Source organism: Heterodontus francisci, chromosome 28 (genome assembly GCF_036365525.1).
Source record: "Heterodontus francisci isolate sHetFra1 chromosome 28, sHetFra1.hap1, whole genome shotgun sequence".
NCBI classification, from domain to species: domain Eukaryota; kingdom Metazoa; phylum Chordata; class Chondrichthyes; order Heterodontiformes; family Heterodontidae; genus Heterodontus; species Heterodontus francisci.
The window spans coordinates 12,825,969-12,848,024 of NC_090398.1; the positions used below are offsets into that span (position 1 = coordinate 12,825,969).

General features: G+C 53.4%; 1 protein-coding gene across 4 annotated transcripts in view; it reads left to right on the top strand.

Annotated features, from left to right (window-relative positions):
• The window catches only part of LOC137385097 (macrophage-capping protein-like), a 69,731-nt gene that overhangs the window by 18,494 nt on the left and 29,181 nt on the right, over positions 1-22,056 (top strand). For all 4 annotated transcript variants that reach the window (XM_068059859.1, XM_068059862.1, XM_068059861.1 and 1 more), the window contains exons 2-6: positions 14-82; positions 3,595-3,773; positions 7,913-8,067; positions 10,917-11,078; positions 15,033-15,182. In XM_068059859.1, coding sequence (XP_067915960.1) covers positions 33-82; positions 3,595-3,773; positions 7,913-8,067; positions 10,917-11,078; positions 15,033-15,182 — 696 coding nt within the window. In that variant the 5' untranslated portion in view covers positions 14-32. The remainder of the gene's footprint in view (positions 1-13; positions 83-3,594; positions 3,774-7,912; positions 8,068-10,916; positions 11,079-15,032; positions 15,183-22,056) is intronic.

A 22,056-nucleotide genomic window follows, 5' to 3' on the forward strand; every position in this document is an offset into this window, starting at 1 on the left:
CTCTCCTTGAAAGGATCTAAAACGGGAGCCACATGTACGGGACAAAGGAGAATGCGAAAAACTACTGGAAATGGGACAAAAGGTAAAGAATTCTCACAGTCACCGAAGCGGAAAACTCTGCATTATCACAACGGCAGCCACTATTTATACAGCGCCATTCATTCACCTAGCAAACAGTCCCACAGTGCTGCACAGGAGTGTAACAGAGCAACTTTTGACACCGAGACACACCAGGAGATATTAGAGCAGATGGCCAAAAGCTTCATGATAGAGATAGGTTCGAAGCAGCATTGGAAAGGTGGAGGGGGAGGGGTGGAGAGGTTGAGGGAGGGAATTCCAGAGCTTAGGGCACAGGCGGCAGAAGTCACGGCCGACAATGGCGGAGAGATTAAAATCACGGGGATGGTCAAGAGGCCAGAATTGGAGGAGGTGACAGAGATAGGGAGGGTTGCAGGGACTGCAGGAGGATGCAGAGATTGGGAGGGTTGTAGGGGCTGGAGGAGGTTACAGAGATTGGGAGGGTTGTAGGGGCTGGAGGAGGTTACAGAGATAGGGAGGGTTGCAGGGACTGCAGGAAGATACAGAGATTGGGAGGGTTGTAGGGGCTGGAAGAGGTGACAGAGATTGGGAGGGTTGTAGGGGCTGGAGGAGGTTACAGAGATAGGGAGGGTTGTAGGGACTGCAGGAGGATACAGAGATTGGGAGGGTTGTAGGGGCTTGAGGAGGTTACAGAGATAGGGAGAGTTGTAGGGACCGCAGGAGGATACAGAGATTGGGAGGGTTGTAGGGGCTGGAGGAGGTTACAGAGATAGGGAGGGTTGTAGGGACTGCAGGAGGATACAGAGATTGGGAGGGTTGTAGGGGCTGGAGGAGGTTACAGAGATAGGGAGGGTTGTAGGGACTGCAGGAGGTTACAGAGATAGGGAGGGTTGCAGGGACTGCAGGAGGATACAGAGATTGGGAGGGTTGTAGGGGCTGGAGGAGGTTACAGAGAGAGGGAGGGTTGTCGGGGCTGGAGGAGGTTACAGAGATAGGGAGGGTTGTAGGGGCTGGAGGAGGTTACAGAGATAGGGAGGGTTGAAGGGGCTAGAGGAGGATACAGAGATTGGGAGGGTTGCAGGGACTGCAGGAGGATACAGAGATTGGGAGGGTTGTAGGGGCTGGAGGAGGTTACAGAGATAGGGAGGGTTGTAGGGACTGCAGGAGGATACAGAGATTGGGAGGGTTGTAGGGGCTGGAGGAGGTTACAGAGATAGGGAGGGTTGTAGGGACTGCAGGAGGATACAGAGATTGGGAGGGTTGTAGGGGCTGGAGGAGGTTACAGAGATAGGGAGGGTTGTAGGGACTGCAGGAGGATACAGAGATTGGGAGGGTTGTAGGGGCTGGAGGAGGATACAGAGATTGGGAGGGTTGTAGGGGCTGGAGGAGGTTACAGAGATAGGGAGGGTTGTCGGGGCTGGAGGAGGTTACAGAGATAGGGAGGGTTGTAGGGGCTGGAGGAGGTTACAGAGATAGGGAGGGTTGAAGGGGCTAGAGGAGGATACAGAGATGGGGAGGGTTGTAGGGGCTGGAGGAGGTTACAGAGATAGGGAGGGTTGTAGGGGCTGGAGGAGGTTACAGAGATAGGGAGGGTTGTAGGGGCTGGAGGAGGATACAGAGATTGGGAGGGTTGTAGGGGCTGGAGGAGGTTACAGAGATCGGGAGGGTTGTAGGGGCTGGAGGAGGTTACAGAGATAGGGAGGAGTGTAGGGGCTGGAGGAGGATACAGAGATTGGGAGGGTTGTAGGGGCTGGAGGAGGTTACAGAGATCGGGAGGGTTGCAGGGACTGCAGGAGGATACAGAGATTGGGAGGGTTGTAGGGGCTGGAGGAGGATACAGAGATTGGGAGGGTTGTAGGGGCTGGAGGAGGTTGCAGAGATCGGGAGGGTTGCAGGGACTGCAGGAGGATACAGAGATAGGGAGGGTTGTAGGGGCTGGAGGAGGATACAGAGATAGGGAGGGTTGTAGGGGCTGGAGGAGGTTACAGAGATGGGGAGGGTTGTAGGGGCTGGAGGAGGTTACAGAGATAGGGAGGGTTGTAGGGGCTGGAGGAGGATACAGAGATAGGGAGGGTTGTAGGGGCTGGAGGAGGATATGGAGATTGGGAGGGTTGTAGCAGCTGGAGGAGGTTACAGAGATTGGGAGGGTTGTCAGGGCTGCAGGAGGATTCAGCGATAGGGAGGGATGTAGGGGCTGGAGGAGGTTACAGAGATTGGGAGGGTTGTAGGGGCTGGAGGAGGATACAGAGATTGGGAGGGTTGTAGGGGTTGGAGGAGGTTACAGAGATAGGGAGGAGTGTAGGGGCTGGAAGAGGTTCCAGAGATAGGGAGAGATAAGATCATGAGGGGCCTGAAAACAAGGATGATTGTATTTAAATGGATTCACTGCTGGACTTGGAGTCAATGTAGGTCAGTTGTCATTGGGAGGTAGTGGGGAATCAAAGGGACAGGGATCGCTGCTGCCTGTTAGAAGATGGGTTGCAGTGTTCAGGATGAGTTGCAGTTTATGGAGGGCAGAATGTGGGAGACCAGCTTTGGAATAGTCATGTCTGGAGGTGACAAAGGCATGAATGAGGGTTTCAGCAGCAGATTTACTATGGCAGGGGAGAAGATGGGCGATGTTACGGAGCTGGAATCAGGTGAAACATAAAGGTGCAGAGTTTGCGAAGCTCCAGTCACGGACTGTCATCGAATGAAAGGGTTTTACAGAACAGAAACAGGCCCTTCGGCCCAATGCACCTGCACCGACCATCAAGCACCCGTCCAAATCTAACGCACTTGGTCCGTAGCCTTGTATGTTCTGGCGTTTCAAGTGCTCATCCAAATACTTCTTGAATGTTGTGAGGGTTCCTGCCTCTACCAACCCTCAGGCAGTGCATTCCATCTTCCAACCAACTGCTGGGTGAAAATCTTTTTCCTCAAATCCCCTCTAAACCTCCTGACCCTTACCTTAAATCTATGCCCCCTGGTTATTGACCTCTCCACTAAGGGAAAAAGTTTCTTCCTATCAATGTCACAGAGAGATACAGCATTGAAACAGGCCCTTCGGCCCACTGGGTCTGTGCCAACCAACAACCACCCATTTATATTAATCCTACATGAATACCATATTCCCTACCACATATCCACCATTCTCCTACCGACACCAGGGGCAATTTACAATGGCCAATTCATCTATCAACCTGCAAGTCTTTGGCTGTGGGAGGAAACCGGAGCACCCAGTGGAAACCCACGCGGTCACAGGGAGAACTTGCAAACTCCGCAAAGGCAGTACCCAGGACCGAACCCGGGTCGCTGGAGCAGTGAGGCTGCGTTGATAACCGCGGCTCCACTGTGCCGCCCTGTGCCCCTCACAATCTTGTACACCTTAATCATGTCCCCCCTCAGCCTTCTCTGTTCGAAGGAAAACAACCCGAGACTATCCAGTCTCTCTTCATAGCTGAAATGCTCCAGCCCAGGCAACATCCCGCTGAATCTCATCTGCAATCATATCCTTCCTAGAGTGTGGTGTCCAGGAGCTCCACTCACTGACTGTCCTCTCCTTTCCACTGGCAGCATGGGGATGGATCCCGCTTTGGAGAAGTCGGCGGAACAGCCGGGGCTGCAGATCTGGAGAGTCGAGAAGATGAAACAGGTGCCAGTGCCCAAAGACGCATTTGGCACATTCTTCACAGGGGATGCATACCTAGTCCTGCATCGTGGTGAGGATCGAGCCCACGTTCATATCTGGCACGGTAAGTGGGAATAGATCAAGATCACTGAGTGTATCTTCAATGAAGTTAATCTAGCTCCCTCACACTGTCACTCAGTAACCCCTCTCCCCCAGTACCCTGTGTTACTGACTGTATCTCTACTGATATTAATCCAGCTCCCTCACACTGTCACTCAGTAACCCCTCTCCCCCAGTACCCTGTGTTACTGACTGTACCTCTACTGATATTAATCCAGCTCCCTCATACTGTCACTCAGTAACCCCTCTCCCCCAGTACCCTGTGTTACTGACTGTATCTCTACTGATATTAATCCAGCTCCCTCATACTGTCACTCAGTAACCCCTCTCCCCCAGCACCCTGTGCTACTGACTGTATCTGTACTGATGTTAATCCAGCTCCCTCACACTGTCACTCAGTAACCCCTCTCCCCCACACCCTGTGTTACTGACTGTATCTCTACTGATGTTAATCCAGCTCCCTCACACTGTCACTCAGTAACCCCTCTCCCCCAGCACCCTGTGTTACTGACTGCATCTCTACTGATGTTAATCCAGCTCCCTCACACTGTCACTCAGTAACCCCTCTCCCCCAGCACCCTGTGTTACTGACTGCATCTCTACTGATGTTAATCCAGCTCCCTCACACTGTCACTCAGTAACCCCTCTCCCCAGCACCCTGTGTTACTGACTGTATCTCTACTGATGTTAATCCAGCTCCCTCACACTGTCACTCAGTAACCCCTCTCCCCAGCACCCTTTGTTACTGACTGTATCTCTACCGATATTAATCCAGCTCCCTCACACTGTCACTCAGTAACCCCTCTCCCCCAGCACCCTGTGTTACTGACTGTATCTCTACTGATGTTAATCCAGCTCCCTCACACTGTCACTCAGTAACCCCTCTCCCCCAGCACCCTGTGTTACTGACTGTATCTGTACTGATGTTAATCCAGCTCCCTCACACTGTCACTCAGTAACCCCTCTCTCCCAGCACCCTGTGTTACTGACTGTATCTCTACTGATGTTAATCCAGCTCCCTCACACTGTCACTCAGTAACCCCTCTCCCCCCAGTGCCCTGTGTTACTGACTGTATCTCTACTGATGTTAATCCAGCTCCCTCACACTGTCACTCAGTAACCCCTCTCCCCCAGCACCCTGTGTTACTGACTGTATCTCTACTGATGTTAATCCAGCTCCCTCACACTGTCACTCAGTAACCCCTCTCTCCCAGCACCCTGTGTTACTGACTGTATCTCTACTGATGTTAATCCAGCTCCCTCACACTGTCACTCAGTAACCCCTCTCCCCCAGCACCCTGTGTTACTGACTGTATCTCTCCTGATGTTAATCCAGCTCACCCACACTGTCACTCAGTAACCCCTCTCCCCCAGCACCCTGTGTTACTGACTGTATCTGTACTGATGTTAATCCAGCTCCCTCACACTGTCACTCAGTCACCCCTCTGCCCAGAACCCTGTGCTACTGACTGTATCTCTACTCATGTCAATCCAGCTCCCTGAGACTGTCACTCAGTAACCCCTTTCCCCTAGCACCCTGTATTACTGACTCTATGTCTGTTGATGTTAATCCAGCTCCCACACACTGTCACTAAGTAACCCCTCTCCCCAAACTCTCTGTGTTACTGATTATATCTGTACTGATGTTAAGCAATCTCCCTCACACTGTTACTCAGGAACCCCTCACCGCCCAGCACCCTATGTTAATGACTGTATCTCTACTGATGTTAATCCAGCTCCCTCACACTGTCCCTCAGTAACCCCGCCCTCCATCACCCACTCCAGAGACTTGAGCCCCAGTCCAGTTTAACATTCTGATGCTAGTACCACGGAAACTCTGTGTTGTTCAAGAGTCAGTACTGAGGGATTGCTGCACTGTCGGAGGGTCAGTACTGAGGGATTGCTGCACTGTCGGAGGGTCAGTACTGAGGGAGTGCTGCACTGTCGGAGGGTCAGTACTGAGGGAGTACTGCAGTGTCGGAGGATCAGTACTGAGGGAGTGCTGCACTGTCGGAGGGTCAGTACTGAGGGAATACTGCAGTGTCGGAGGATCAGTACTGAGGGAGTGCTGCACTCTCTGAGGTTCAGTACTGAGGGAGTGCTGCACTGTCGGAGGGTCAGGACTGAGCGAATGCTGCACTGTTGGAGGGTCAGTACTGAGGGAATGCTGCACTGTCGGAGGGTCAGTACTGAGGGAGTGCTGCACTGTCGGAGGGTCAATACTGAAGGAGTGCTGCACTGTCAGAGGGTCAGTACTGAGGGAATGCTGCACTGTCGGAGGGTCAGTACTGAGGGAGTGCTGCACTGTCGGAGGGTCAGTACTGATGGAGTGCTGCACTGTCGGAGGGTCAGTACTGGGGGAGTGCTGCACTGTTGGAGGGTCAGTACTGAGGGATTGCTGCACTGTCGGAGGGTCAGTACTGAGGGAGTGCTGCACTGTCGGAGGGTCAGTACTGATGGAGTGCTGCACTGTTGGAGGGTCAGTACTGATGGAGTGCTGCACTGTTGGAGGGTCAGTACTGAGGGAATGCTGCACTGTCGAAGGGTCAGTACTGAGGGAGTGCTGCACTGTCGGAGGGTCAGTACTGAGTGAGTGCTGCACGGTCGGAGGGTCAGTACTGAGGGAGTGCTGCACTGTCGGAGGGTCAGTACTGAGGGAATGCTGCACTGTCGGAGGGTCAGTACTGAGGGAGTGCTGCATTATCGGAGGGTCAGTACTGAGGGAGTGCTGCATTATCGGAGGGTCAATACTGAGGGAGTGCTGCACTGTTGGAGGGTCAGTACTGAGGGAGTGCTGCATTATCGGAGGGTCAGTACTGAGGGAGTGCTGCACCGTCAGAGAGTCAGTACTGAGGGAGTGCTGCATTATCGGATGGTCAGTACTGAGGGAGTGCTGCACTGTCAGAGGGTCAGTACTGAGGGAGTGCTGCACTGTCAGAGGGCCAGTACTGAGGGAGTGCTGCACAGTCGGGGGGTCAGTACTGAGGGAGTGCTTCATTATCGGATGGTCAGTACTGAGGGAGTGCTGCATTATCGGATGGTCAGTACTGAGGGAGTGCTGCACTGTTGGAAGGTCAGAACTGAGGGAGTGCTGCACTGTCAGGGAGTCAGTACTGAGGGAGTGCTGCACTGTCGGAGGGTCAGTACTGAGGGAGTGCTGCACTGTCGGAGGGTCAGTACTGAGGGAGTGCTGCAATGTCGGTGGGTCAGTACTGAGGGAGTGGTGCACGGTCGGAAGATCAGTACTGAGGGAGTGCTGCACTGTCGGAGGGTCAGTACTGAGGGAGTGCTGCACTCTCGGAGAGGTTCAGTACTGAGGGAGTGCTGCACTGTCGGAGGGTCAGTACTGAGGGAGTGCTGCACTGTCGGAGGGTCAGTACTGAGGGAGTGCTGCACTCTCGGAGAGGTTCAGTACTGAGGGAGTGCTGCACTGTCGGAGGGTCAGTACTGAGGGAGTGCTGCATTATCGGAGGGTCAGTACTGAGGGAGTGCTGCAATGTCGGTGGGTCAGTACTGAGGGAGTGCTGCATTCTCGGAGAGGTTCAGTACTGAGGGAGTGCTGAACTGTCGGAGGGTCAGTACTGAGGGAGTGCTGCACTGTCGGAGGGTCAGTACTGAGGGAGTGCTGCACTCTCGGAGAGGTTCAGTACTGAGGGAGTGCTGCACTGTCGGAGGGTCAGTACTGAGGGAGTGCTGCACTCTCGGAGAGGTTCAGTACTGAGGGAGTGCTGCACTGTCGGAGGGTCAGTACTGAGGGAGTGCTGCACTGTCGGAGGGTCAGTACTGAGGGAGTGCTGCACTGTCGGAGGGTCAGTACTGAGGGAGTGCTGCACTCTCGGAGAGGTTCAGTACTGAGGGAGTGCTGCACTGTCGGAGGGTCAGTACTGAGGGAGTGCTGCTCTCCCGGATGGATGTAAAAGGTACCATGGAGGACGAGCACTGTTTCTGGTCCCAATATTTATCCCTCAACCAACCTCACCAGAAAGAAAATCATCGTGTTGTTTATGTCGATGCTGTTTGTGGCACCTTGCTGCACACAGTTGCGCCACTGCGACTCTGACCTGCAAAAACTGACTTCCCTTCAATAAAAACTCAGGACCTCATGAGACGTGTCATGTAAAAGCGAATTTTGTCTGCCACCAGGTGAGAAGGCCTCATCAGATGAGAAGGGAGCGAGTGCGCTGTGTGCCATTCAGCTGGACGACAAGCTTCAAGGTAGGCCCGTCCACCACAGGGAGGTGCAGGGCAATGAGTCCGAACTCTTCATGAGCTACTTTCCAAATGGAATCAAATACCAGGTGAGTGATCCAGCAGCCGGACCTTATACACAGTCCTGGAGTACTACGACAAGGGAGCTCTGCCAAAACCCTTTTGTAAAACATTGTGTTCGGCCTCAGCTGGAGGATTGTGTCCAATTCTGGTCACCACACTTTCGGAAGGATGTCCAGGCCTTGGAGAGGGAGCAGAGGAGATTGACCTGAACGGTCCCAGGGATGAGGGAGTTCTGCTAATGTGGAGAGACTGGAGACGCTGGGATTGTCCTCCTTAGAGCAGAGAAGGTTAAGGGGAGATTTAATCGAGGCGTTCAAAATCAGGAAGGGTTTTGATGGAGTAAGTAAGGAGAAACTGTTTCCAGTGACAGGAGGGTCGGTAACCAGAGGGACACAGATTTAAGATAATCGGCAGCGGAACCAGAGGGGGAGATGAGGAGAAATGTTTTTACACAGTGAGTTGTTGTGATCTGGAATGTGCTGTCTGAAAGGACGGTGGAAGCAGATTCAATAGGAACTTTCAAAAGGGGAATTGGAGAAATACTGAAAGTGAGAAAATGCACAATAATAGAGGGAAAGAGCAGGGGCCGTGGGCCGGAGCGGATGGCACAGCCAAAAACCTGGCAAATGCATGATGGGCTGAATGGCCTCCTTCCGTGCTGTACCATTCTGTAATTCTATGAAAACACCGTGGACAGTTCCCAACGGATTGATCAATATATTAGATGTTAGTGGGGAGGGGAAGGGTTAGGTTTAGAGTTCTGGAAGTACTCCCCGGGAGGTTTTGGCACATGACCTGTAACCTCCAAACCCCTCCTCGCCCCATTGACCCCACAGTCTTGCCATTCTCAACAAAGTCAAGTGGTGTTCACCACGGCTTGGTGGGCAGCACTGAGGGAGTGCTGCACTGTCAGAGGGTCAGTACTGAGGGAGCGCTGCACTGTCGGAGGGTCAGTACTGAGGGAGCGCTGCACTGTCGGAGGGTCAGTACTGAGGGAGTGCTGCACTGTCGGATGGTCAGTACTGAGGGAGTGCTGCACTGTCGGAGGGTCAGTACTGAGGGAGTGCTGCACTGTCGGAGGGTCAGTACTGAGGGAGTGCTGCACTGTCAGAGGGTCAATACTGAGGGAGTGCTGGACTGTCGGAGATGCTTTTTTTCAGATGAGATGTCTGAATGAGATACTGAGGCCTTTTCTGTTGTCTCAGTTGTAAACTGGAAGCATAGCAGGCCGGAGTTCTGCTTGGTGTGCTGAGTCCCATATGTATCTCTCAACCACTGGAAAATACATCTTGTCATAATTCCTCATAATGGGAGCTCGCTGGGTGTAAATTGGCTGCTGTGTTTCCCTCCATTATAACCGTGACAACTGGCTCTGTGTGGGGCTCAGAACCACATGAGGTGTGATCAGGCTAACTCAGTACTAGGCCAGGATTGGAGCCCGGGCCTTTCCTGCTCTATGTGTGTGGGCCTCCCTGCCACACGGGGTGTGATCCATCTCTTCAGTAAGAACAGAAAGTGCATGGAAATACTCAGCAAGTCTGGCAGCATCTGTGGAGGGAGAAAACAGAGTTAACGTTTTAGGTCAGTCACCCTTCATCAGAACTGGCAAAAGTTAGCAATGTAACATTCTTTGAGCAAGTGGGGAGGGGAGAGGGGGGAAATAGAACAAGAAGGAAGGGCTGTGAGAGGACGGAGGGGGGAAAGGTTAAATGACAGAGATGTATTGGAACAGAATGCAAATGGAGTGCTAAATAGTTGTCGTGAAAGACAAAGCATGAGTGCAGAGAGAGTGCTAATGGCAGAATAATGAACAGCTCTGTACAAAAGCAAAAACATGAAAAATAAGTTTAAGACCGGCACATGGTAAAAAATAAATAAATAAGTTCCAGTTTCTTGCCGTTTTAATTCTCCACCTTGTTCCCATGCCCACATCTCTGTCCTCGGCCTGCTGCTGTTTTCCGGTGAACATCAACACAAGCTCGAGGAACAGCGCCTCATTTTCCGATTAGGCACTCTACAGCCTTCTGGACTCAATATTGAGTTCAACAATTTCAGACCATGAGCCCTGTTTTTTTTCAATTTATTATTTTTTATTCTATTTATATACATTCTTTCTTTTTTTATTCTTTCACCATGTGCTAGTCTTAAACTTATTTTTCATGTTTTTGCTTTCGGACAGAGCTGTTCATTATTCTGCCATTGGCGCTCTCTCTGCACTCATGCTTTGTCTTTCGCTACAACTATTTCGCACTCCATTTGCATTCTGTTCTGTGACAGGTTTGGTGAATAGCTGCAGTGCATCTTGTAGATGGTACACTCTGCTGCCACTGTGCGTTGGTGGTGGAGGGAGTGAATGTTTGTAGATGGGGTGCCGATCAAACGGGCTGCTTTGTCCTGGTTGGTGTTGAGCTTCTTGGGTGTTGTTGGAGCCACACCCATCCAGGGAACAGGAGGGATGGCTGAGGGGTGACCTGATAGATATCTTTAAGAAATGGTTTTGATAGAATCACCGTAGAGACGATGTTTCCACTTACGGGCGAGACCAGAACTAGGGGGCCATCAATATAAGATAGTCACTAATAAATCCAATGGGGAATTCAGGAGAAACCTCTTTCCCCAGAGATCGGTGAGAATGTGGAACTCGCTACCACAGGGAGTGGTTGAGGTGAATAGTGTCGATGGATTTAAGGGGGAAGCTGGATAAACACATGAGGGAGAAAGGGATAGAAGGAGATGGTGATGGCGTGAGAAGAAGAGGGGGTGGGAGGAGGCTCGTCTGGAATTTAAACACCAGCATGGAGCTGATGGGCCGAATGGCCTGTTTCTTTGCTGCAGATTCGATATAACCCATTGGTTTTTCTCTCCCCTGCGGCAGGAGGGAGGAGTGGAGACCGGCTTCCAGAAAGTTCCGAAAGGCCCGGTCACCATTCGGAGGCTGTACCAGGTCAAAGGGAAAAAAAATGTCCGTGCCAAGCAGGTCGAGTTGAGCTGGGCGAGTTTCAACACGGGGGACTGTTTCATCCTGGACCTCGGGCAGGTAAGGGCAAGGGGGAGCTGTTTTGCAAGCGGCACAGGAAATGGCGCGACCCGACAGAATTCCCAGCGGCGGCGATGAGGCGAATTTGTTGAACGCGGCGAGTTGTTGTGATCTGGAGGTCGCTGCCTGAAAGGACGGTGGAAGCAGCTTCAATAGGAACTTTCAAAAGGGGAATTGGAGAAATGCTTAAGAGCGCAAGAAATAGGAGCAGGAGGAGGTCATTCCGCCCCTCGAGCCTGCTCCCCCGTTCACGCCTGATCCTCTACCTCAGCTCCACTTTCCCGCCCACTCCCCATATCCCTCAATTCCCTCAGCGTCCAAGAAACCCTCGATCTCCGTGACTGAGCATCCACAGCTCTCTGGGGTAGAGAATTCCCAAAGATTCACAAACCTCTGAGTGAAGACATTTCTCCTCATCTCAGTCTGAAATGACCGACCCCTTATCCTGAGACTGTGTCCCCGGTGTTCTAGACTCTCCGGCCTGGGCGGGGGGGGAACCTCCCCTCAGTGTCTACCCTGTCAAACCTCCCTCTCATCCCAGGAATCAATCAGGGGAAAAGATTTATTGGGCTCTGGGGGAAAGAGCAGGGGCAGTGGGATTCATTGGAGAGAATCTTGCAAAGAGCCAGCACAGGCATGATGGTCCGAATGGCCTCTTTCTGTGCTGCATCCGTCCATGATTCTATTATTGTACGTCTTCAATGGCATCATTCAGCATTTTGAGCTCCTCATTTAACCCTTTTAACTCCATTTTTTGAAGATGTAACAAGGAAAATAGATGAGGGTAGTGCAGTTGATGTGGTCTACATGGATTTTAGCAATGCTTTTGACAAGGTCCCACACGGCAGACTGGTTAAAAAAATAGAATCCCTTGGGATCCAGGGAAATGTAGAAAGGTGGATACTGAAGCATTTTGTGTAGAAATGCAGCAAGACCTGGACAATATCCAGGCTTGGGCTGATAAGTGACAAGTCACATTCACGCCACACAAGTGCCAGTCAATGACCATCTCCAACAAGAGAGCATCTAACCATCTCCCCTTGACATTCAGCGGCATGACCATCGCTGAATCCCCCACTATCAACATCCTAGGGGCTACCATTGACCAGAAACTGAACTAGAGTAGCCATATAAATACCGTGGCTACAAGAGCAGGTCAGAGGCGAGGAATCCTGAGGCGCGTAACTCACCTCCTGACTCCCCAGAGCCTGTCCACCATCTACAAGGCACAAGTCAGGAGTGTGATGGAATACTCTCCACTTGCCTGGATTGGTGCAGCTCCAACAACACTCAAGAAGCTCGACATCATCCAGGACAAAGCAGCCCACTTGATTGGCACCCCATCTACAAACATTCACTCCCTCCACCACCGACGCACAGTGGCAGCAGTGTGTACCATCTACAAGATGCACTGCAGCAACTCACCAAGGCTCCTTAGACGCAACCTTCCAAACCTACGACCTCTATCACCTAGAAGGACCAGGGCAACAGATGCATGGGAACACCACCATCTGCAAGTTCCCCTCCAAGTCACACACAATCCGGACTTGGAACTATATCGCTGTTCCTTCACTGTCGCTGGGTCAAAATCCTGGAACTCCCTTCCTAACAGCACTGTGGGTGTACCTACCCCACATGGACTGCAGCGGTTCAAGAAGGCAGCTCACCACCACCTTCTCAAGGGCAATTAGGGATGGGCAATAAATGCTGGCCTAGCCAGCAATGCCCACATCCCAGGAACGAATACAAAAATAAATTGGCTCAGTGGCAGGAAACAAAGGATAATTGTTGACGGGTGTTTTTGCGACTGGAGGGCTGTTGCCAGGGACGTTCTGCAGGGCTCAGTACGGGGTCCCCTGCCTTTTGTGGTGTATATTAATGATTTGGACGTAAATGTGGGGGGCATGATCAAGAAGTTTGCAAACGACACAAAAATTTGCCAAGCGGTAGATAGCGAGGAGGATAGATGGAGGCTGCAGGAAGATATTGATGGTCTGGTCAGATGGGCAGAAAAGTGGCAAATGGAATTCAACCTGGAGAAGTGTGAGGTGATGCATTTGGGGAGGTCAAACAAGGCAAAGGAATACACAATTAACGGGAAAATACTGAGAGGTGTAGAGGAAGTGAGGAGCCTTGGAGTGAATGTCCACAGATCCCTGAAGGTAGCAGGACAGGTCGATAAGGTGGTTAAGAAGGCATATGGAATCCTTTCCTTTATTAGATGAGGTATAGAATATAAGAGCAGGGAGGTTATGCTGGAACTGTCTAATTCATTGGTTAGGCCACAACTTGAGTACTGTGTGTAGTTCTGGTCACCTCATTACAGAAAGGATGTAATTGCACTCGAGAGATTATAGAGGAGATTTATGAGGATGTTGCTGGGACTGGAAAAATGCAGCTATGAGGAAAGATTGGATAGGCTGGGGTTGTTCTCCTTGGAACAGAGAAGGCTGAGGGGAGATCTGATTGAAATGTACAAAATTGTGAGGAGCCTGGATAGAGCGGAGGTGAAGGGTCTATTCACCTTAGCAGAGAGCTCAGTGAGGAGGGGGCATCGATTTAAAGTGATTGGTGGAAAAATTAGAGGGGAGATGAGGAAAAACCTTTTCACCCAGAGGGAGGTGACGGTCTGGAACTCACTGCCTGAAAGGGTAGTTGAGGCAGAGACCCTCAACCCATTCAAAAGGGGTCTGGATATGCACCTCAAGTGCAGGGCTGCTGGCCAAATACCAGTGGTGCTCTGCAGGGCTCAGCACTGGGATTAGAATAGGTGGACCGTTTTTCGGCCGCCACAGACACGATGGGCCAAGTGGCCACTTTCTGGGTCTTAAACCTTCTATGAATCTATGTACCCTTTTAGCCCGGGTATCGTTCTCATGAATCTGCACTGTTCCCTCTCCAAGGCCTCGACATCCTTCCTTGCAAGATTCTCTGCAATCCATCACTGGGTTGTAATCAGGAGCAGGTACCCTGGCTAGTGATGCTGCTCCATGACCCTCAGAAACTCCCTATCATCCTGTCCCACAGGAGATCAAGTTAACACAGGACAGGACATGGAGGGCGCTCTCAATCTAAATCTAAAACGAATGCTTTGTATTTCACCACACCATTAACACAGCACTTCCTGTTCTTATTTTCGGTTAGATACAGTAGATCTCGACAAGATGTTTGCAGCTGCATTAGAGACCAGAACTTTGGGGATCATCAGTATAAGACAGTCACTAGTAAATCCAGTAGGGAATTCAGGAGAAACTTCTTTCCCCAGAGAATGATGAGAATGTGGAACTCGTTACCACAGGGTGTGGTTCAGGTGAATAGTTTAGTTTAGTGATACAGTACTGAAACAGGCCCTTCGGCCCACCGAGTCTGTGCCGACCATCAACCGCCCATTTATACTAATCCTACACTAATTCCATATTCCTACCACATCCCCACCTGTCCCTATATTTCCCTACCACCTACCTATGTTAGGGGCAATTGCTAATGGCCAATTTACCTATCAACCTGCAAGTCTTTGGCATGCGGGAGGAAACCGGAGCACCCGGAGGAAAACCCACGCAGACACGGGGAGAACTTGCAAACTCCACACAGGCAGTACCCAGAATTGAACCCGGGTCGCTGGAGCTGTGAGGCTGCGGTGCTAACCACTGCGCCACTGTGCCGCCCCGTGTCGATGGATTTAAGGGGGAGATGGATAAACACATGAGAGAGAAAGGGATAGAAGGATACGTTGATGGGGTGAGATGAAGAGGGGGTGGGAGGATGACCGAGTGGAGTATAAACACCAGCATGCAGCTGATGGGCCGAATGGCCTGTTTGCGTAGACTCCATCGCACTTGCGGGCAGGTGGGATTGCCGAGGTGTTGGGGTTTTGGGCCCAACATCCCGCTCTCTCTCACACCCTCCCTCTCTCTCGGTGTTGTTTACTCTCATGTCCCTGCAATCACTCCACAGACCATATACCAGTGGTGCGGAACCCAATCCAACTGGTTTGAAAGGAAGAAGGCTGGAGAGTTTGCCAGCTCCATCCGGGATCTGGAACGCCACGGGAAATCAGATCTCATCATTGTGATCGATGGTGAGGAGCCAGCCGAGATGACAGCGGTGAGTGAGGGCCAATGGACGGAGGGACCTCTCAGGACAGAGGGTTCAGTGAGAGAAGGCTGGACATGAGCAGGGGAGGGTCACTACTGAGGGAGTGCTGCACAGTCAGAGGGTCAGTACTGAGGGAGCGCTGCACTGTTGGAGGGTCAGGACTGAGGGAGTGCTGCACTGTCGGAGGGTCAGTACTGGGGGAGTGCTGCACTGTCGGAGGGTCAGTACTGAGGGAGTGCCGTACTGTCGGACAGTCAGTACTAAGGGAGTGCTTCACTGTCGGAGGGTCAGTACTGAGGGAGTGCTGCACTGTCGGAGGGTCAGTACTGAGGGAGTGCTGCACTGTCGGAGGGTCAGTACTGAGGGAGTGCTGCACTGTCGGAGGGTCAGTACTGAGGGAGTGCTGCACTGTCAGAGGGTCAGTACTGAGGGAGTGCTGCACAGTCGGAGGGTCAGTATGGAGGGAGTGCTGCACTGTCGGAGGGTCAGTACTGAGGGAGTGCTGCACTGTCGGAGGGTCAGTACTGAGGGAGTGCTGCACTGACGGAGGGTCAGTGCTGAGGGAATTCTGCACTGTCAGAGGGTCAGTACTGAGGGAGTGCTGCACTGTCGGAGGGTCAGTACTGAGGGAGTGCTGCACTGTCGGAGGGTCAGTACTGAGGGAGTGCTGCACTGTCGGAATGTCAGTACTGAGGGAGTGCTGCACTGTCGGACAGTCAGTACTGAGGGAGTGCTGCACTGTCGGAGGGTCAGTGCTGAGGGAATTCTGCACTGTCAGAGGGGCAGTAATGAAGCAGCATTGCACTGTGGGTCCTTGCTGTGCAGAACATGCGTAACAGCGGCGACACTTCAACAAATGATTACATTGGCTGTTGGGCACTTTGGGCTGTGGTTGTAATCGGTGATGTAGCAATGGCAGTTCCTGCTTGAGGGAGGAGACGGAGATCTCCTCATTGGGTGTGCGAGATGTAATCGGCCTGGTGTATGAGTGGGAGTGGGGACTGTACTCGGCCTGGTGTAAGAGTGGGAATGGTGACTGTACTCAGCCTGGTGTATGAGTGGGAGTGGGGGATGTACTCGGCCTGGTGTAAGAGTGGGAATGGTGACTGTACTCAGCCTGGTGTAAGAGTGGGAGTGGGGGATGTACTCGGTCTGGTGTATGAGTGGGAATGGTGGCTGTACTCAGCCTGGTGTATGAGTGGGAGTGGGGACTGTACTCGGCCTGGTGTAAGAGTGGGAATGGTGGCTGTACTCAGCCTGGTGCATGAGTGGGAGTGGGGACTGTACTCGGCCTGGTGTAAGAGTGGGAATGGTGACTGTACTCAGCCTGGTGTATGAGTGGGAGTGGGGGATGTACTCGGCCTGGTGTAAGAGTGGGAATGGTGACTGTACTCAGCCTGGTGTAAGAGTGGGAGTGGGGGATGTACTCGGTCTGGTGTATGAGTGGGAGTGGGGACTGTACTCGGCCTGGTGTAAGAGTGGGAATGGTGGCTGTACTCAGCCTGGTGTATGAGTGGGAGTGGGGGATGTACTCGGCCTGGAGTATGAGTGGGAATGGTGGCTGTACTCAGCCTGGTGTATGAGTGGGAGTGGGGGATGTACTCGGCCTGGTGTATGAGTGCGAATGGTGGCTGTACTCAGCCTGGTGTAAGAGTGGGAATGGTGGCTGTACTCAGCCTGGTGTATGAGTGGGAGTGGGGGATTGTACTCAGCCTGGTGTATGAGTGGGAGTGGGGGATGTACTCGGCCTGGTGTAAGAGTGGGAATGGTGACTGTACTCAGCCTGGTGTATGAGTGGGAGTGGGGGATGTACTCGGCCTGGTGTAAGAGTGGGAATGGTGACTGTACTCAGCCTGGTGTAAGAGTGGGAATGGTGGCTGTACTCGGCCTGGTGTATGAGTGGGAGAGGGGACTGTACTCGGCATGGTGTATTAGTGGGAGTGGGGGCTGTACTCGGCCTGGTGAATGAGTGGGAATGGTGAATGTACTCGGCCTGGTGTATGAGTGGGAGTGGGGACTGTACTCAGCCTGGTGTAAGAGTGGGAGTGGGGACTGTACTCAGCCTGGTGTATGAGTGGGAATGGTGGCTGTACTCGGCCTGGTGTATGAGTGGGAGAGGGGACTGTACTCGGCATGGTGTATTAGTGGGAGTGGGGGCTGTACTCGGCATGGTGAATGAGTGGGAATGGTGACTGTACTCGGCCTGGTGTATGAGTGGGAGTGGGGACTGTACTCAGCCTGGTGTAAGAGTGGGAGTGGGGACTGTACTCAGCCTGGTGTATGAGTGGGAGTGGGGACTGTACTCAGCCTGGTGTAAGAGTGGGAGTGGGGACTGTCCTCGGCCTGTTGTATGAGTGGGAGTGGGGACTGTACTCAGCCTGGTGTAAGAGTGGGAGTGGGGACTGTACTCGGCCTGGTGTAAGAGTGGGAATGGTGACTGTACTCAGCCTGGTGTATGAGTGGGAGTGGGGACTGTACTCAGCCTGGTGTAAGAGTGGGAGTGGGGACTGTACTCGGCCTGGTGTAAGAGTGGGAATGGTGACTGTACTCGGCCTGGTGTATGAGTGGGAGTGGGGGCTGTACTCAGCCTGGTGTATGAGTGGGAGTGGGGACTGTACTCGGCCTGGTGTATGAGTGGGAGTGGGGACTGTACTCGGCTTGGTGTATTAGTGGGAGTGGGGACTGTACTCGGCCTGGTGTATTAGTGGGAATGGGGTCTGTGCTCGGCCTGGTGTAAGAGTGGGAATGGTGACTGTACTCGGCCTGGTGTATGAGTGGGAGTGGGGGCTGTACTCAGCCTGGTGTATGAGTGGGAGTGGGGACTGTACTCAGCCTGGTGTATGAGTGGGAGTGGGGACTGTACTCGGCTTGGTGTATTAGTGGGAGTGGGGACTGTACTCGGCCTGGTGTATTAGTGGGAGTGGGGACTGTACTCGGCTTGGTGTATGAGTGGGAGTGGGGACTGTACTCAGCCTGGTGTGTGAGTGGGAGTGGGGGCTGTGCTCGGCTTGGTGTATGAGTGGGAGTGGGGACTGTACTCGGCCTGGTGTATGAGTGGGAGTGGGGGCTGTACTCAGCCTGGTGTATGAGTGGGAGTGGGGACTGTACTCGGCCTGGTGTATGAGTGGGAGTGGGGACTGTACTCAGCCTGGTGTAAGAGTGGGAATGGTGGCTGTACTCGGCCTGGTGTATGAGTGGGAGAGGGGACTGTACTCGGCCCGGTGTATGAGTGGGAGTGGGGACTGTACTCAGCCTGGTGTAAGAGTGGGAATGGTGGCTGTACTCGGCCTGGTGTATGAGTGGGAGAGGGGACTGTACTCGGCCTGGTGTAAGAGTGGGAATGGGGGACTGTACTCGGCCCGGTGTATGAGTGGGAGTGGGGGACTGTACTCGGCCCGGTGTATGAGTGGGAGTGGGGACTGTACTCGGCCCGGTGTATGAGTGGGAGTGGGGACTGTACTCGGCCTGGTGTATTAGTGGGAGTGGAGGCTGTACTCGGCCCGGTGTATGAGTGGGAGTGGGGGCTGTGCTCGGCCTGGTGTATGAGTGGGAGTGGGGACTGTACTCGGCCTGGTGTATTAGTGGGAGTGGGGGCTGTACTCGGCCCGGTGTATGAGTGGGAGTGGGGGCTGTGCTCGGCCTGGTGTATGAGTGGGAGTGGGGGACTGTACTCGGCCTGGTGTATGAATGGGAGTGGGGGATTGTACTCGGCTTGGTGTGTGAGTGGGAATGGGGACTGTACTCGGCCTGGTGTATGAGTGGGAGTGGGGGATTGTACTCGGCTTGGTGTGTGAGAGGGAATGCGGGATTGTACTCGGCCTGGTGTATGAGTGGGAATGGGGATTGTACTCGGCCTGGTGTATGAGTGGGAGTGGGGACTGTACTCGGGCTGGTGTATGAGTGGGAGTGGGGACATTACTCGGCCTGGTGTAAGAGTGGGAATGGTGACTGTACTCGGCCTGGTGTATGAGTGGGAATGGTGGCTGTATTCGGCCTGGTGTATGAGTGGGAGAGGGGACTGTACTCGGCCTGGTGTATTAGTGGGAGTGGGGGATTGTACTCGGCCTGGTGTATGAGTGGGAGTGGGGGCTGTACTCGGCCTGGTGTATGAGTGGGAGTGGGGACTGTACTCGGCCTGGTGTAAGAGTGGGAATGGTGACTGTACTCAGCCTGGTGTATGAGTGGGAGTGGGGGATGTACTCGGCCTGGTGTAAGAGTGGGAATGGTGACTGTACTCAGCCTGGTGTATGAGTGGGAGTGGGGACTCTACTCGGCCTGGTGTATGAGTGGGAGAGGGGACTGTACTCGGCCTGGTGTATTAGTGGGAGTGGGGGATTGTACTCGGCCTGGTGTATGAGTGGGAGTGGGGGCTGTACTCGGCCTGGTGTATGAGTGGGAGTGGGGACTGTACTCGGCCTGGTGTAAGAGTGGGAATGGTGACTGTACTCAGCCTGGTGTATGAGTAGGAGTGGGGATTGTACTCGGCCTGGTGTGTTAGTGGGAGTGGGGGCTGTACTCGGCTTGGTGTATGAGTGGGAGTGGGGACTGTACTCGGCCTGGTGTATTAGTGGGAGTGGGGACTGTACTCGGCCTGGTGTAAGAGTGGGAAATGTGACTGTACTCAGCCTGGTGTATGAGTGGGAGTGGGGACTGTAATCGGCCTGGTGTATTAGTGGGAGTGGGGACTGTACTCGGCTTGGTGCATGAGTGGGAGTGGGGACTGTACTCGGCCTGGTGTAAGAGTGGGAATGGTGACTGTACTCGGCCTGGTGTATGAGTGGGAATGGTGGCTGTATTCGGCCTGGTGTATGAGTGGGAGAGGGGACTGTACTCGGCCTGGTGTATTAGTGGGAGTGGGGGATTGTACTCGGCCTGGTGTATGAGTGGGAGTGGGGGCTGTACTCGGCCTGGTGTATGAGTGGGAGTGGGGACTGTACTCGGCCTGGTGTAAGAGTGGGAATGGTGACTGTACTCAGCCTGGTGTATGAGTGGGAGTGGGGGATGTACTCGGCCTGGTGTAAGAGTGGGAATGGTGACTGTACTCAGCCTGGTGTATGAGTGGGAGTGGGGACTCTACTCGGCCTGGTGTATGAGTGGGAGAGGGGACTGTACTCGGCCTGGTGTATTAGTGGGAGTGGGGGATTGTACTCGGCCTGGTGTATGAGTGGGAGTGGGGGCTGTACTCGGCCTGGTGTATGAGTGGGAGTGGGGACTGTACTCGGCCTGGTGTAAGAGTGGGAATGGTGACTGTACTCAGCCTGGTGTATGAGTAGGAGTGGGGATTGTACTCGGCCTGGTGTGTTAGTGGGAGTGGGGGCTGTACTCGGCTTGGTGTATGAGTGGGAGTGGGGACTGTACTCGGCCTGGTGTATTAGTGGGAGTGGGGACTGTACTCGGCCTGGTGTAAGAGTGGGAAATGTGACTGTACTCAGCCTGGTGTATGAGTGGGAGTGGGGACTGTAATCGGCCTGGTGTATTAGTGGGAGTGGGGACTGTACTCGGCTTGGTGCATGAGTGGGAGTGGGGACTGTACTCGGCCTGGTGTAAGAGTGGGAATGGTGACTGTACTCAGCCTGGTGTATGAGTGGGAGTGGGGACTGTACTCGGCCTGGTGTAAGAGTGGGAATGGTGACTGTACTCAGCTTGGTGTATGAGTGGGAGTGGGGGCTGTACTCGGCCTGGTGTAAGAGTGGGAATGGTGACTGTACTCAGCCTGGTGTATGAGTGGGAGTGGGGACTGTAATCGGCCTGGTGTATTAGTGGGAGTGGGGACTGTACTCGGCCCGGTGTATGAGTGGGAATGGTGACTGTACTCAGCCTGGTGTATGAGTGGGAGTGGGGACTGTAATCGGCCTGGTGTATTCGTGGGAGTGGGGACTGTACTCGGCCTGGTGTATCAGTGGGAGTGGGGACTGTACTCGGCCCGGTGTATGAGTGGGAATGGTGACTGTACTCAGCCTGGTGTATGAGTGGGAGTGGGGACTGTAATCGGCCTGGTGTATGAGTGGGAATGGTGACTGTACTCAGCCTGGTGTATCAGTGGGAGTGGGGACTGTACTCGGCCCGGTGTATGAGTGGGAATGGTGACTGTACTCGGCCTGGTGTATTAGTGGGAATGGTGACTGTACTCAGCCTGGTGTATGAGTGGGAGTGGGGACTGTAATCGGCCTGGTGTATTAGTGGGAGTGGGGACTGTACTCGGCCCGGTGTATGAGTGGGAATGGTGACTGTACTCAGCCTGGTGTATGAGTGGGAGTGGGGACTGTAATCGGCCTGGTGTATGAGTGGGAATGGTGACTGTACTCAGCCTGGTGTATGAGTGGGAGTGGGGACTGTAATCGGCCTGGTGTATTAGTGGGAGTGGGGACTGTACTCGGCCTGGTGTGTGAGTGGGAATGGTGACTGTACTCGGCCTGGTGTATTAGTGGGAGTGGGGACTGTACTCGGCTTGGTGTATGAGTGGGAGTGGGGACTGTAATCGGCCTGGTGTATTAGTGGGAGTGGGGACTGTACTCGGCCTGGTGTATGAGTGGGAATGGTGACTGTACTCGGCCTGGTGTATTAGTGGGAGTGGGGACTGTACTCGGCTTGGTGTATGAGTGGGAGTGGGGACTGTAATCGGCCTGGTGTATTAGTGGGAGTGGGGACTGTACTCGGCCCGGTGTATGAGTGGGAATGGTGACTGTACTCAGCCTGGTGTATGAGTGGGAGTGGGGACTGTAATCGGCCTGGTGTATTAGTGGGAGTGGGGACTGTACTCGGCCTGGTGTGTGAGTGGGAATGGTGACTGTACTCGGCCTGGTGTATTAGTGGGAGTGGGGACTGTACTCGGCTTGGTGTATGAGTGGGAGTGGGGACTGTAATCGGCCTGGTGTATTAGTGG